The sequence below is a fragment of the Ctenopharyngodon idella genome, chromosome 10, assembly GCF_019924925.1.
Source record: "Ctenopharyngodon idella isolate HZGC_01 chromosome 10, HZGC01, whole genome shotgun sequence".
Lineage (NCBI taxonomy): Eukaryota > Metazoa > Chordata > Actinopteri > Cypriniformes > Xenocyprididae > Ctenopharyngodon > Ctenopharyngodon idella.
The window spans coordinates 38,719,237-38,732,142 of NC_067229.1; the positions used below are offsets into that span (position 1 = coordinate 38,719,237).

The following is a 12,906-nucleotide window of genomic DNA, read 5'->3' on the forward strand; positions in this document are numbered from 1 at the left end:
TGGAGAGGGGCGACTTTAATATTTCTGCGTAGGATGCCCTGCAGTGTATTATGAACCTGTCCACAGGGAAAAGGCTTGATCTTTCCACTGATCTCCAGCGTTCTCATTTAGTCTATTATAAGACGAGGTAGAGGCCAGTGCCGCAGTTTCCACTCCCGTGAAAACGAACGCCTTTGCTTGTACCCCAGTACTTCTGCCCGCCTGCCTAGGGAGAAAAAAAGACACAAAGAAGCACATTTACCTCATGTGTCCCCGGTGCTTTGGATGTTGCCCTCTAGAAGCTAAAGTAGTTCACCACTGCGCCTCTCACAGAATCGACTAAAAAGAGCGCGCAAGCATTATGACCATAATGGGCTTTAATGAGCATTGAATGCCTATTATTCAAATGTGTGCCAAAGATTTTTTGGGCTGTGATGCTACCAGAGATAAAACAAAGATTGCATGAAAATTGTCCCTGCGTTTTATTGAATGGTTAATCAGGCAAGTAATCAATTAAGCGCATGATTGCTTTTGATTTTAATAGCCCTACAGTATATGAAGAGGCCCCTTTTTTGGCCTCTGCTGCTAACTGTTAGACATAGCTGTAATTAGACACAGCATGTCCTCATTTAAGTAAGGTCTGTAAGTAATTAGCATCTAATTCCATTGTATCCGTAATAAGGAGAGATGGTATTGTCTCAAAGTCGAAAGCACTAAGAGACTGTTCCCCCCAGCCAGTTTAGCTTTAAATATTATCTGGGGGTCACTGAATTTAATAAGCCCAATCTTCAGGAGGGTTTGGGGGTTTGATCGATGTCTAACCGTGTTGTTCTTCCTTGCTTAATATCTAGGGAATACATTCACACTCGCTTCCGAAACAGATGCAGTCTTCCGACGTACAGTACCAGGGGGACTATTTGAATGAATGCTAATGAATATTTGAATTTATTTTAACTGATGAATCCCAGTGCTTTAGTAACAAAGGGATACACCGGTAATAATTCAGAGGGGAACTTTGCTCATAGCACACATGCTAATGCCAAAGGTTAAGTATTCTCTTTGGTTCTCTCTCTTCTCTTGTAGTTGCTCACAAGGGGCCTTTGTGACACACACAGCATGGCTGAACAGATCAAGTATACTGTACGCCGGAGAGGATAAGTGGTCTGTGGACCCCCGGGTGAGTTTGGTTACTCTAAACCAGGATGAGTTCACCATCAAGATTGAGGACGTGGACTTGACAGACGAGGGCCAATACATCTGCGCGGTGCAGACTAGCAGCAGACCCCGAACCACGTCCGTGCACATCATCGTTCAAGGTGAGTTTGGAGTTTTCTAATGTGTCACGGTGTTGAGCACTAAGGGTGAATGCTTTTATATGCTTTTGTAAAGGAGTACTTCATCCAAAAATTGAAATACTGTCATCATTTACTCACGCTTGTGTCTTTGAAACGAGCTGTATGAGTTTCTATCATCTTTCTGAATGAAAAAATATAGCAGAATATCCAGAGTGCCGTTTTCTATAATAGGGATTGGAGCTGTGAAGCTCTAAAATGACAAAAAGGACCATAAAAGTGACACAAAAGTAGTCCATTTGACTTGTGAGCTGTATTTCTATTCTTCTAAAGTCATACAAGAACCACTACTGCTTCAAATCGTAGATGTCAAACCTGGTGCACTGTGTCCAGATGCACTGATGAACTTTAAATGTAAAAACTACATTATAGAGACAGATTTTCTGCAAATAACTACTTCAATTTTGGTCTTTTCATCACATCAAGCTATCGTGTGACTTCAGAAGACATACAATATCACACATAAGTTGTACGGACCACTTTTATGTAGTTTTTTGTTTTGTTTTTTTGTTTTTTGGAGCTTGACAGTCCCATTTCCTATTATAAGAAGTATTAAAAGTAAGCATTATGTCACATTAGCAAAATTTCAAGAGCAAAAACATCCATTGCCTATTAGGGCTGCACGATAATGGTTAAACTGATAATCACGATTATTTTGCTCAAAATCATAATCACGATTATTTATCACGATTATGTAGTTATGGCCATTTTGCACGTTCTTTACCAACCTACACTTCACCCAAAAGGCCTGTAGGTGGCAAACCGACTTCATTTAACCAACTATGATAACTTCGTTAGATGGTGAATCAATACAAAACTCTTTGTGAGCTCTTTGTAGTCTGTATTCACATTAGATTTTAAAGCAAGACAATTAGTTTGCAAATGAGACAAACCACAGATTCAGATTGCTCTGCAAATTCGTAAAGCAAAGAATGATGCTTTTTGATATATATATATATATATATATATATATATATATATATATGGCTAGCGACATTCTAAAATGCTTAACGTGGCTTAATGTACTGAGTATTTACTTAAGTATTTTTCTGTATAGTATGCTTTGTTAGTATAGTGTTTACTAAGTTTGGTCTTTTAATGTCACTGTCTTAGTAGCCTACATTAAGCATTTTCTTTATGGGAGGAAAATGCTTAATTAAACATGTTGCGTTCATATTCTGGGCTCATCTGTTTTTCTGTACATAGTATGCTTTATTAGTATGGTGTTCACTAAGTTTGGTTTGTTAATAACACTGTCTTAGTAAATTAAGCCACGTTAGGCTTTTTCACATTAATTGTTTTAGAACATCCCAGTGGTGATATGATCAACTGATTAACATTATGAAAACTGGTAAAATCATAGGAACTTCAAAAGATAAAACGGCGAAACTCCTAATATTATTTCCTATAATTCCAAATTATGTTCATTTTCCCGATTGAATTGTCACATGTTGCGAAAGTGCATTCTGCAAACAGTAAGGCGGAGATCCGTGTTGCATTTGTTGAAATTCATCGCTGAAGGTTTGATCATGGCAGATTTTGTCACACAAATAGTACAAATAGTAGACTACAAGTAGCTTGTGAAGAAACAAAGACTGGCTGTATGACACTTTCATTGAAGCAGAATTTCGCTGTGGAGATCGCTAAACTACAGCGCACATGTTTCTTTTCAGATCATCAGTGCTTCTTCTGCATTTAGAGGGAGCGCGTGCACAGAGTTGCCAGATTGCACAGATTAAGTAAAACACCGGGAAGAAAAGTATATCCTTTAAAGGGAAAAGCTCTATTTGGGGGATTTAAGCTCTTTGCATCTGGCAACCACAGGCATATCCCAAAGAAAAAACACATTTTCAGGATAAATAACGAGCGGGCCAATATCGTGACGATTATTTGTAATCAATCGAGAGAAGCAGATATCGTTATCGCGATTAAATTACGATTAATCGTGCAGCCCTATTGCCTATTGTCAATAGTGTAGCGATTCACTTTCAAACCAAGCAGCTTTCTGTTGGTCAACACGCCGAATTTGTGTGACCAACTTGAACCCATTGCAAAATGTTCGTGTGGAAATCTTTCGCCTTCTCACAAAATTCCAGGTCGCGTGGATACCTATTGAAATGGCTGGAATTTGCCGACCGATGGTAAATGTGGCCGCAGCTTAACATAAAGTCACTCAAGTTTCCTAATGACCATGAGGGTGAGTAAATGATGACAAAATTTTAGGTGAATTATGCTTGTGTGTAGATGTGTGCACATAGTCTGTGTGTTTGTACAGGTATAATATCATTTTTAGGAGGCCATTTTTCAGTATCGGTTAGAAACACCTTGAACTACAGTTACGATATTGGGTATTTTAATGAAGTGAATAATTATGTAATTAATGCTGATTGTGTAAAACCTTGGGGGTGCATTTTTTGCTCCTGATTTGTGGGTCCAGTATTAATATGATTGATGGCAGTGTCATTCCTGTGCAGTGATGCAGTAAGTCATAACAGTGCCGACCGGAGGTACTGTACACTGGCTAGAGATTTAGAGCACAGCAGCTCACCACTGCAGAATTCTATCTTTCAATGCAAAACTCATTGAGTAATATTGTGGGAATTTGTGGTAATCCTTTTTTGGTAGTTTATTGTTCATTCCAGCATTATTTCTCCATTGAATGAATGATGAGGCAAAACAAAAGATGTTGTATTTGGCAAACTCATAGTGATGGTGGCTCCTAACCAACATGATGTATCAAAATAATTTGTTAAAAGTGAATGTTCAGTCATTCTACATGACAAAGTGAGCTTTTGACTATGTTTACCCATCAGGCCTTGTTCACAAATCTTAACCCTCTATTGTCTGTATTATGTTTTAATTTTATCAAATAATTTTTCACAGTTGACAAACATTTTTTGACAGTTGGAATACAAAAAAAAAAAAAAAGCAGTGCAGTTTTGCACTGTAACCTGTGGGCAGAAAACATCTATTTAACATATATATTCAGCATGCTATTAGTTTATTTAAAGTTTTCTCTTTTAATTGCAAGAAAGTGGAGGCAAAGTACAACAGACCAATGAGAAGAAAATAATCCAGAATAGGTTCAAGGAGGTCCAGTTATTAACTTAAGGCTAATGGTTGAGACCTGGATTTGTGTTAGTTTATAAGCTGTGGTTGAATCTTTGTTTGTCGTAATTAGCCTCACTGACACATGGTTCTGAGAGAGTCTTTGATCCATAAAGGAAGAACTGCACTCTGGGTTAGATGAGTTCATACTTGCATCAGTGGAGTAGACTGCTCAAGACATCATCAATTAAACTGAACGTGAGATCAAAGAATGGGCAGAATTTGGGGAAGAGCAGCAAGAAATATCTTTCACATCTCTGAAAATTGTATTAGTGGTGTTTGCTGAGTTAAGCATCACTGTTGCTTAGACTTAGAGTTTCAGATTTGAACATGTAATACAGTGACTTCGTTTGTGCTTCATGAATTATAGCTCAAATTATGCGTGCTATTAATTCTCTAAGTTCTGTAAAAAACAGTCTGAAGGAGGGAACTGAGCCATATGTAGTAGTAACTTTCTGAATTTGAAATTTGAATTGAGGTAACAACTGAAATTGAAAGAAAGCAATTGAAATCCAAAGAAATTTATATCACTGTAGTTTTTGACAAACAAAGTTTGTCAAGATGATCTGAATTAGGGCTGTCACTAACGATTATTTTGTTAATCGAGTAATCAGTTGATTATTGTAACGATTAATGGAGTAATCTGATGATTTTTTTTTTTATGATAATAAAAATAGACATAAGTCATATGGTTTTATTGAACAACACTGTTAAAGTACATAATGTAATATACATTACATAAACATAATCAACTTATGTACGATATGTATTATAACAAATGCTTGCAGAGGGTGGCAACGGCCTGGTGATTGTTGTTGTTACACTTTACAGCATGATCAAATTCTTGTTTAATATTGACCAAAAACACAAGTTTACAGTTCATGTCAGGTTTAGGCTAGTCTTGCGTAGCCAGACCTTCAGACTGATGGCAGAAGGTCTGGACTCTATTGCATCTTTCATTGGCCAAGGACCGCCCAAGAGGACGTTTGACTGACATGTAATGCAACCAATCACAGTTCGTTTTTGTTCCGCGTTATGTTTAAGGGCGTGAAAATGTAAAGTCGATGTCTCTACAATAATAGACCAGTGTACATCTAATAAAATATTAATTCAAAAACATTGTGCAAGTTTACTGCAACGATGGAGCCGTGAACTTCACATACTTTTGAAGATCCAGCGTTTAGCTGATCCTGGAAAGCTCTCGTTGACACAGTTGTAAACACAACAGCGTTCTTCTTCCACGAGGGGGTTTGAGTGTTTCCAGGCGGACTGTTAAAGAACGTGACTCGCACGTCTCCCGGACATCCTGTTAAGTGTGCCATATGCATCAGACGTTCAGCCAACGGTCCGTGGGCGTGACGTCTGAGGCTGAGACTAGGTTTAGGCTAACACCCAGGGATAGGTGCTTCTACAACAGTGCTATTCACCTATCATTTCCCTCTGATTTTAGAGATAAGTTATGGGTGAGGTTAGGGATAGGGATAAGGCTAGGACTATGTTTTCGAACAGGAATGTTATTCCTTTATCATTGTTTTTGTAATCTGGCTATGAATTAAGAATGTTTGAATTGAATTAACTGCAGATATGCAGGTAAATTTGCCAAATGTATGACATATATCAATATATTCTTTATAAAAAGCCCTCAAATGAAGATAAAGACATTACATTATTGTGGCACAGGTGTGAAGCATTTAGTTTCAATATTTCTACATATTTCACATTTTTTAGAGTCTCACAGCATAATGGATGTTTTTACAGTAAGTAGTCAACATTAGATGTAGTTCAGCTTTGAAAAATGCATCTTAAAGCCTTTGAAAGTTTTAAAAAATGTTTGAAGGTTTATAGGCCTTACAGATTGAGGGATCCAAATCTTAAGTTGTGAATTTGCACAACCCTGATATACAGGGACCAGAATATCATAGAGATGTAGGGCTGGGCTATTTTGACCTGGACCAATTAAGTCAGAACACCATACGAACTGCATAGCAACACCCTGGCAACCATCCTGGCATCATGGTGCTGGGTTTTGTATGGACAAGCACCAATCAAATTTCTTCAGAAATGTAAAAATCTAGTTTTCGTATTATAATATCACACTATCTTGTGCAATTTTATGTCAAACACTTCCAGTTAGCATCAAGACTTTAACATTCCGTATAGCACAATTGGTCAGTTCAAGCCCGAGCATTTAGCAGATCCAAGTCATCTGCCCTGTTGCCTTGGCAACGTAGTTCCAGAATACTGCCTTGATTGAGAGAGTGAAGAGATGTTTCTGCACGGAGGTCAGATTCTACACAATACCTGGACATAACAGCACACCGACAGAAATACAACCGTAACCCACAGGTACCAAACAGCACATAGAGCGCTGGATGGAATCACGCATCCCTGATTGGGGTGCGTGGCTGTAACCGCAGCTGGTGGCAGACAGACAGAGAAAGTCCTCAGCTGCTCTCTGTCTTTACAGTGTAAACTGCACATTTGAATAGAGATCCAATTTGCTGCTCCGCATGCAGAGTCACAGCCGCGCACTTCAAATTTATCGTGAGAAATGAGTTCGTAATAGCCTGAATAAGCAGGTATTATCTAAACACTGGGAGTGGTTTTGCGAACACCTGCTTGTGACAAACAGCGTCAAACTTAACTGCCGTCACGAATACAAATAAAGGACGGGATTCGTCTGTCTCAGTGCCTGTGTTTATCACTAGAGGGAAAATATTTACAGCCGCACCACTCACTGCTGACCTTGACTATGAGCTGGCTTGTTAAAATAGACATCATCAACTAGAGATTAGCTCATTAAGGGTTTTGTAAATGAAGTTCTGCACATTAAAAAAATTGATATGATCTTATTTTTTTTTTATCTCATAAATCAGCAAGCATTGCAGCCTAATTGGATTAAAGCATTGTCAAAATGACATTATACTATTAAACTATTTAAATTATTTGGAGAATTATACTATACAATATTATTTGCTTCTATTTTAAAAAATAGAGTATTAGAAAACCAAATAATTAAAGGGAACCATCTGAATTTGTGCTTTAAAAAAGTAAAATATCTAGTTATAAAGTAGTTATAAAATAAAATATCTAGCTTCTGCCAGACCACCTTCCATATTTAGCTTACATAAAAAGTTTTCGTAAGCTGAATATGGAAGGCTTAGGATGTAGGGTAAGCGTTTTGAACTGCAAGAGGCATTACACTTTCTTTGTGAGTTGAATACGGAAGGCGGTCTGGCAGAAGCTAGATATTTTACTTTATAACTTGTTAAATATGGATATTTTTCTTACACAAACACATTCAGATCGCTTCAGAAAGCCTTTATTAACCACCTGGAGCTGTGTGGAGTATATTTATGATGGATGGATACACTTTCTTGAGCTTCATACTCGTTGGTCCCGTTCACTTCCATTATAAAGCTTGGAGACATCAGGATATTTATTAATATAACTCAGATTGTGTTCATCAGAAAGAAGAAAGTCATATACACCTACTGTAGGATGGCTTGAGGGTGAGTAAATCTTGGGGTAATTTTCATTTTAAAGTGAACTAAACCTTTAATGGCATTCGTTTCTTGCATGTTTGCATTGGTTGTTAAAGTAATTGACTAAAGCATTGACTGTACAGTAGCATTTTCATTAATTTGCAGAAAACAGCATGCAAAATGGGGAAAAGAGACATATATGCAATGCTTTAATGAAGTCTTCTCATCGCAACACCTGACATAACACAACAAATGTTCAAATCCAGTCTGATCCAGAAGAGATTTAAATCAAATCAGAAATTTTAATCAAATTTTAAACCCACCAGACTACAAAAACTTTAGATAAGCACAAAAATCTTATTGGAGAAAAATCTCCAATTATAGCAAATTCTAAGTCAGGGCAACTTTTTTTTTTTTAAGTTCAGATAAGACTTAAAATAATTAAGTAAAGCCTTTATTTTAAGTTCTTTGAACACAATTTTTACAGTGTGTCTGCCATGTCTTCCACAAAGTTCCCCCAGGCTGTGACTCCCCAAATACCTGCATGTGTCTAATGTCTCTGTGCTCCAAATGCATCTGTCTGGGTGCGTGCGAAGGCCTTCGGTGTGCCCTGACAACAGTGTCCTTATCCTTAATAACCAAAGGCAGTTGGGTGCCTTGGTCACGGCATTCGCACCGCAAACACCTGAAGTTATTAAAATCACGTTGGAATGCTTTAATGTGCCCCTGCCATTTCTGAAGCCTTCTGGGTTAAATGGTATTTATGGGTCCTCCAACAAAGTGGAATGTGATAAAATGAATAATTGCATGTAACTAGGGCCTCTAGACAGGTCAGAGCATTAAGAAGACACAACACCTCAAGCTGTTGCTGTTTATTAATGAGCTTCACGTACCAGAAGCCAAGATCTGCCTGTAATGTAAGTTAACTTGGTTTTCTAAACAATATTTTAATGTTCAAGTACAAGCTGTCTTTAAAAAAAAAAAAGCTGTGAATATATAAAAAATGTTAATTGTATAATTTTGCAATATATGCAGATTATTTTAACTTATTAATCACATATATCATTTTTTTTTTTTTAAAGCCCACAAATGAACTTAAAGACATTGCATTATTGTGGCAGACATATAGGCATGTAGAGGCTTAAGAAATAAAAATGAGTGCAATTTGTTTTTTTTTTTTTTGGTAATTATGTTTAATGATTAGCGGTCTTTTAAGTTGTCAAGTTTGAAAGTAGTTCAGCAGAGTATTCCCATTTCATTGTGCTTTCTGTGGCTGTTTTTCAAAACGACAAGGCATACGGTTTGAATAGTTAGTTTTTCAACTCAGGCTCATTGGACAAACGTGCCTGTGGCTACATTTCTTCAAAATTATATTCCGTTGCTTCTTGCACATTTTGTGACACTTTCAGTGTGAAAATGTCCAGTGAGTGGTGCTAAAAGCATGTTTGGTTTTATTAGAAACAAATGAACGTAAATGCAGCAATGTTGTTGTACGTATTGTGACATTTCGGAAGGTAAATATCCAGTGAGTGGCGCTAAAAGGTTAATGCTCTGTTGCGTTTGAAATTAACACACCACCTACACCTAAACCCTACCTTAAACTTAACCGATAGTTATAATTTAAGCAAATGTGAGATAAAAACGCATTTGCTGAAGCAGCTATGCCATTTTAGTTTACTTCTATTCTTCTCTTTTATCAATATTTGTGTTTCACAGGACTTTCAAGTATGATGCATTATCAGTTGAGCTACCAAGCAAGTTTGCTATGCAGAAAAGCATCCAAATGTCAATGTGTATTAGTTCACAAGTCATGTAGTATGATAAACATGTTATCAGGTCATAACGTAGTATTGTGCAAGGATCTGCATGAAAATAGCGTTTTGAGTGGGTAGCGGAGTGCATAGTCACCTCAGAAAAATGAACTTTCCTGTCCTGACAGATTTTATACTGGACTGCGGAGTGGCTACAGAAATTGAAATCTACAGGTAACACTAATACACACTAAATACACATAAGGCATCTTTACACAGCCGAGTTAAGCCGGGTCTGTACCTGCGCAAAATTCTGTGTAAAGACGCAATGGCGCAAGAAAGCAGACCTAAAATACGCCGGGTCTGACCCACCTCAGCCCCTAGTATCAAAGGCGACTCTGATACTGTTTTGGTTTAGTGTAAACGAACGCGAGCTTGTGCCACACTAAACTACGTCATTGTCATGACAAGCAAAAGCACACCTGTCAGCTCAGGCGGCGTGAGAATCAAAAGCGGGAGACAAAATATAGACCTACCAACAAGAGACCGTGAAGTGAAAGTGTCCTGTACTCACATCGTGAAGTCTCCATTTGTAATCTTCCTTTGAAGAGGCAGATCACTGCGCTGTTACATTTCTCTCAGATACGGTAAATGCAATCGGTGTCACTGTAATTGTGTATTGTTATGTTATATTCCAAGAATCCTCTATTTGAGCATGATATTTTCACTCACACACGACGGTCTGGTGACGTCTGCTGTCCTGCCTAAAACGCTAATGCTAACATCAATGTTCGTTTGTTGTGCCAGTGACTTTCTGGCTCTTTGAAAGAACTTTCGCCCTCTTTTAATCCTGCGGTGATGTACCCGGTGTAAAAATTCATAATTTCTTTGTAGCACTTGATCCAAATGTAACAATTTTATTAAGAAATAGAAAATAACTATCAGTACCACAGAATTATGACAAACATCAAAGTGTGAGATAGCTATAGCACGCAGAGGAAATTATTTTTTTATTTCGAGTTTTATTTCATTGTTTATTATTTGATTATTTCAATTCATTTTGTTAAAACTATAGTTTTAAAATAGTAATGTTCAAAACATTGTTTCCCGCGATTTTAATTCCTGTGTAAATGCATTTATGCCGCTTCAGAGAAGCATTAAACATTCTGTGTAAATGCACATTTTTGTGATTTTATGCCGCTACAGAGTTGGTTTCTGTGCCGCTTTCTCTGTGTAAAGATTGCCTATAGTCACGCAATGCTTAGGTTGTTAACATATAACAGTATAACAACAATAATAATAATAATAATTTGCACAGTTTGACGTGATCCAAGCTATGCAGTCGTTAGATTTAATCACCATTGGCAGTGCGATTTATTGTAATGCTTTTTTCTCAGTTGGTCAGAACAAAAGTGGCAGACATGTTACTTACTTGTTAAGATGACATTACTTGTTTACAGTGAAAATTCTTATTTTGGTCATACTTCCAAGATGTAGAATCTGTGATTCCGAAGTACAGTATCCACATCGATGTGGTGACTGACAGCAAACATTAGATTCATCCGCACTGAGGAGCCGTGCTGACGCACAACCCATGTAAAGATGATAATTCCGCAGATAACTGCAATTGGAGGTTTCAAACAGAGATGGCGACAAAGAGGCAAAACTTACGGACTGCAGCTTAAAGTAAAGTGCTTGTGTGTGTCAACCATTTTTGAGAAATAATTTTGCTTGGTTCAAGTTCCTAAAAATTTGGGTCGCAGCTTAATGACCATGAGAAAATGTGGGTCCCATGGCCAAACCAGTTGAGAACCACTGTTATAGAGAGTGTGAACGTAAAATCACCATGACAATGAGATTTGACCGTGCTGTCATCTTGTAACTTTCTGCGGATTGAATCATGATGTTGTACCACAGTGCATCAGTGTGAAGTTCCTTTAAACATCAAAGATGTTTTCATCTTTATGCTTGTTTCTTTCTCAGTCTCTCTTTAAACAGTCTTTTTCTCTTTTCTATATTTCTGTCTCTCTCTCTCTAATACCATAACACATTATCATCTGAATGTTATTTTAATGAAAACACCTTGATTTCAGCATAAAAATAGTGGATCCGATCTGCATTTCCTGTTTTTCCGCACAGCCATTAATTTATGTTCTCCGGCACATGGTGTCAGCGTGGGAGGGAACTGCGCTATGATCATGTTTGCAGAGGCGAACCGTGTTAACACCAAAACTAATTCATGCTAATCAAAATAGCCGTGCTCCAGAGGTCTCGCTCTGAATACCAGTCAAACCGCCATATTTCCCTCAATGCAGTTGTTGATGTGTAATAAGGTCAAGGAGAAATAAAGCCAACTCCTCCTAATCTTCATAAAGCTGGTCTGAGCAGCCGCTGCCATCCACATTTATGAGGGGAAAGACTGCAGTTGCCTCGCGGCTGTTGGCTTCAATGGCGCTCTCAGAATGTCTTCCTGCAGATGTAGCATGTCAGACACACTCACCGTAGCATCTTTCTTAGAAAAATCTGTTGGCCTCAGCTTCATGTCATTATAGATTGGTTAGTTTCCTATGTCTATTGGATAAACTGCTTGCTAACTAAGATCATGCTTGCCAAATGATGTTGAATGAGAAATGTGTAATTTTTTCCATGTTGGAATGCTTTCCCCATCCCAGCTTAAGATGCAGAGCCAGCTATAAGTAATGTGTTGGCTTTGATTTCCTTGAAAAAGCTCCCTGACCAGCCTGACAACAGCAACTTTGGTTCAGCCTATAGCGTGGGGTTGGGGGCGGGGCTAACTTTTTGCCTGACCAATAACATCTGGATAAATTGATTTTTTTTTTCAAATCACGATTCTCCCAAAAATAATTAATGCAAATTAACACAGCATCCTATTTTTCACTTCCTGAAGTAGCTTTGCTAATGTCTTTTCCCCACATTCTTTGGCTAGCATTACAGTAGCCTATATGATTACGCTATCTGTGTGCCACTCAACAGCTCTGTGAATGGTCCGAGGATGGTCCGCATGATCCTATGATCAGCCGCTCTTATCCCCAACGACATGCTCATCGATGGGCGGAGACGTGCAAGGCCCATATGTTAACGCTTGTGTGTTCCAAACTTCATCTGGCTAACTTTTTTGGATCCTGTCAGTAATGTCCTTGTCTCAGTGATTAATTAAGACGTGTGTAAATGCGGAAGTTACACTTTCTTCGTAACTTGAATACGGAAGGC

The 12,906-nt window shown here is 38.0% G+C and overlaps 1 protein-coding gene across 10 annotated transcripts in view; it reads left to right on the forward strand.

The window, feature by feature from the left end:
- The window catches only part of ntm (neurotrimin), a 328,723-nt gene that overhangs the window by 279,378 nt on the left and 36,439 nt on the right, over positions 1-12,906 (forward strand). For all 10 annotated transcript variants that reach the window (XM_051909561.1, XM_051909568.1, XM_051909562.1 and 7 more), the window contains one exon: positions 1,063-1,295. In XM_051909561.1, the coding sequence (XP_051765521.1) occupies positions 1,063-1,295 (233 nt within the window). The remainder of the gene's footprint in view (positions 1-1,062; positions 1,296-12,906) is intronic.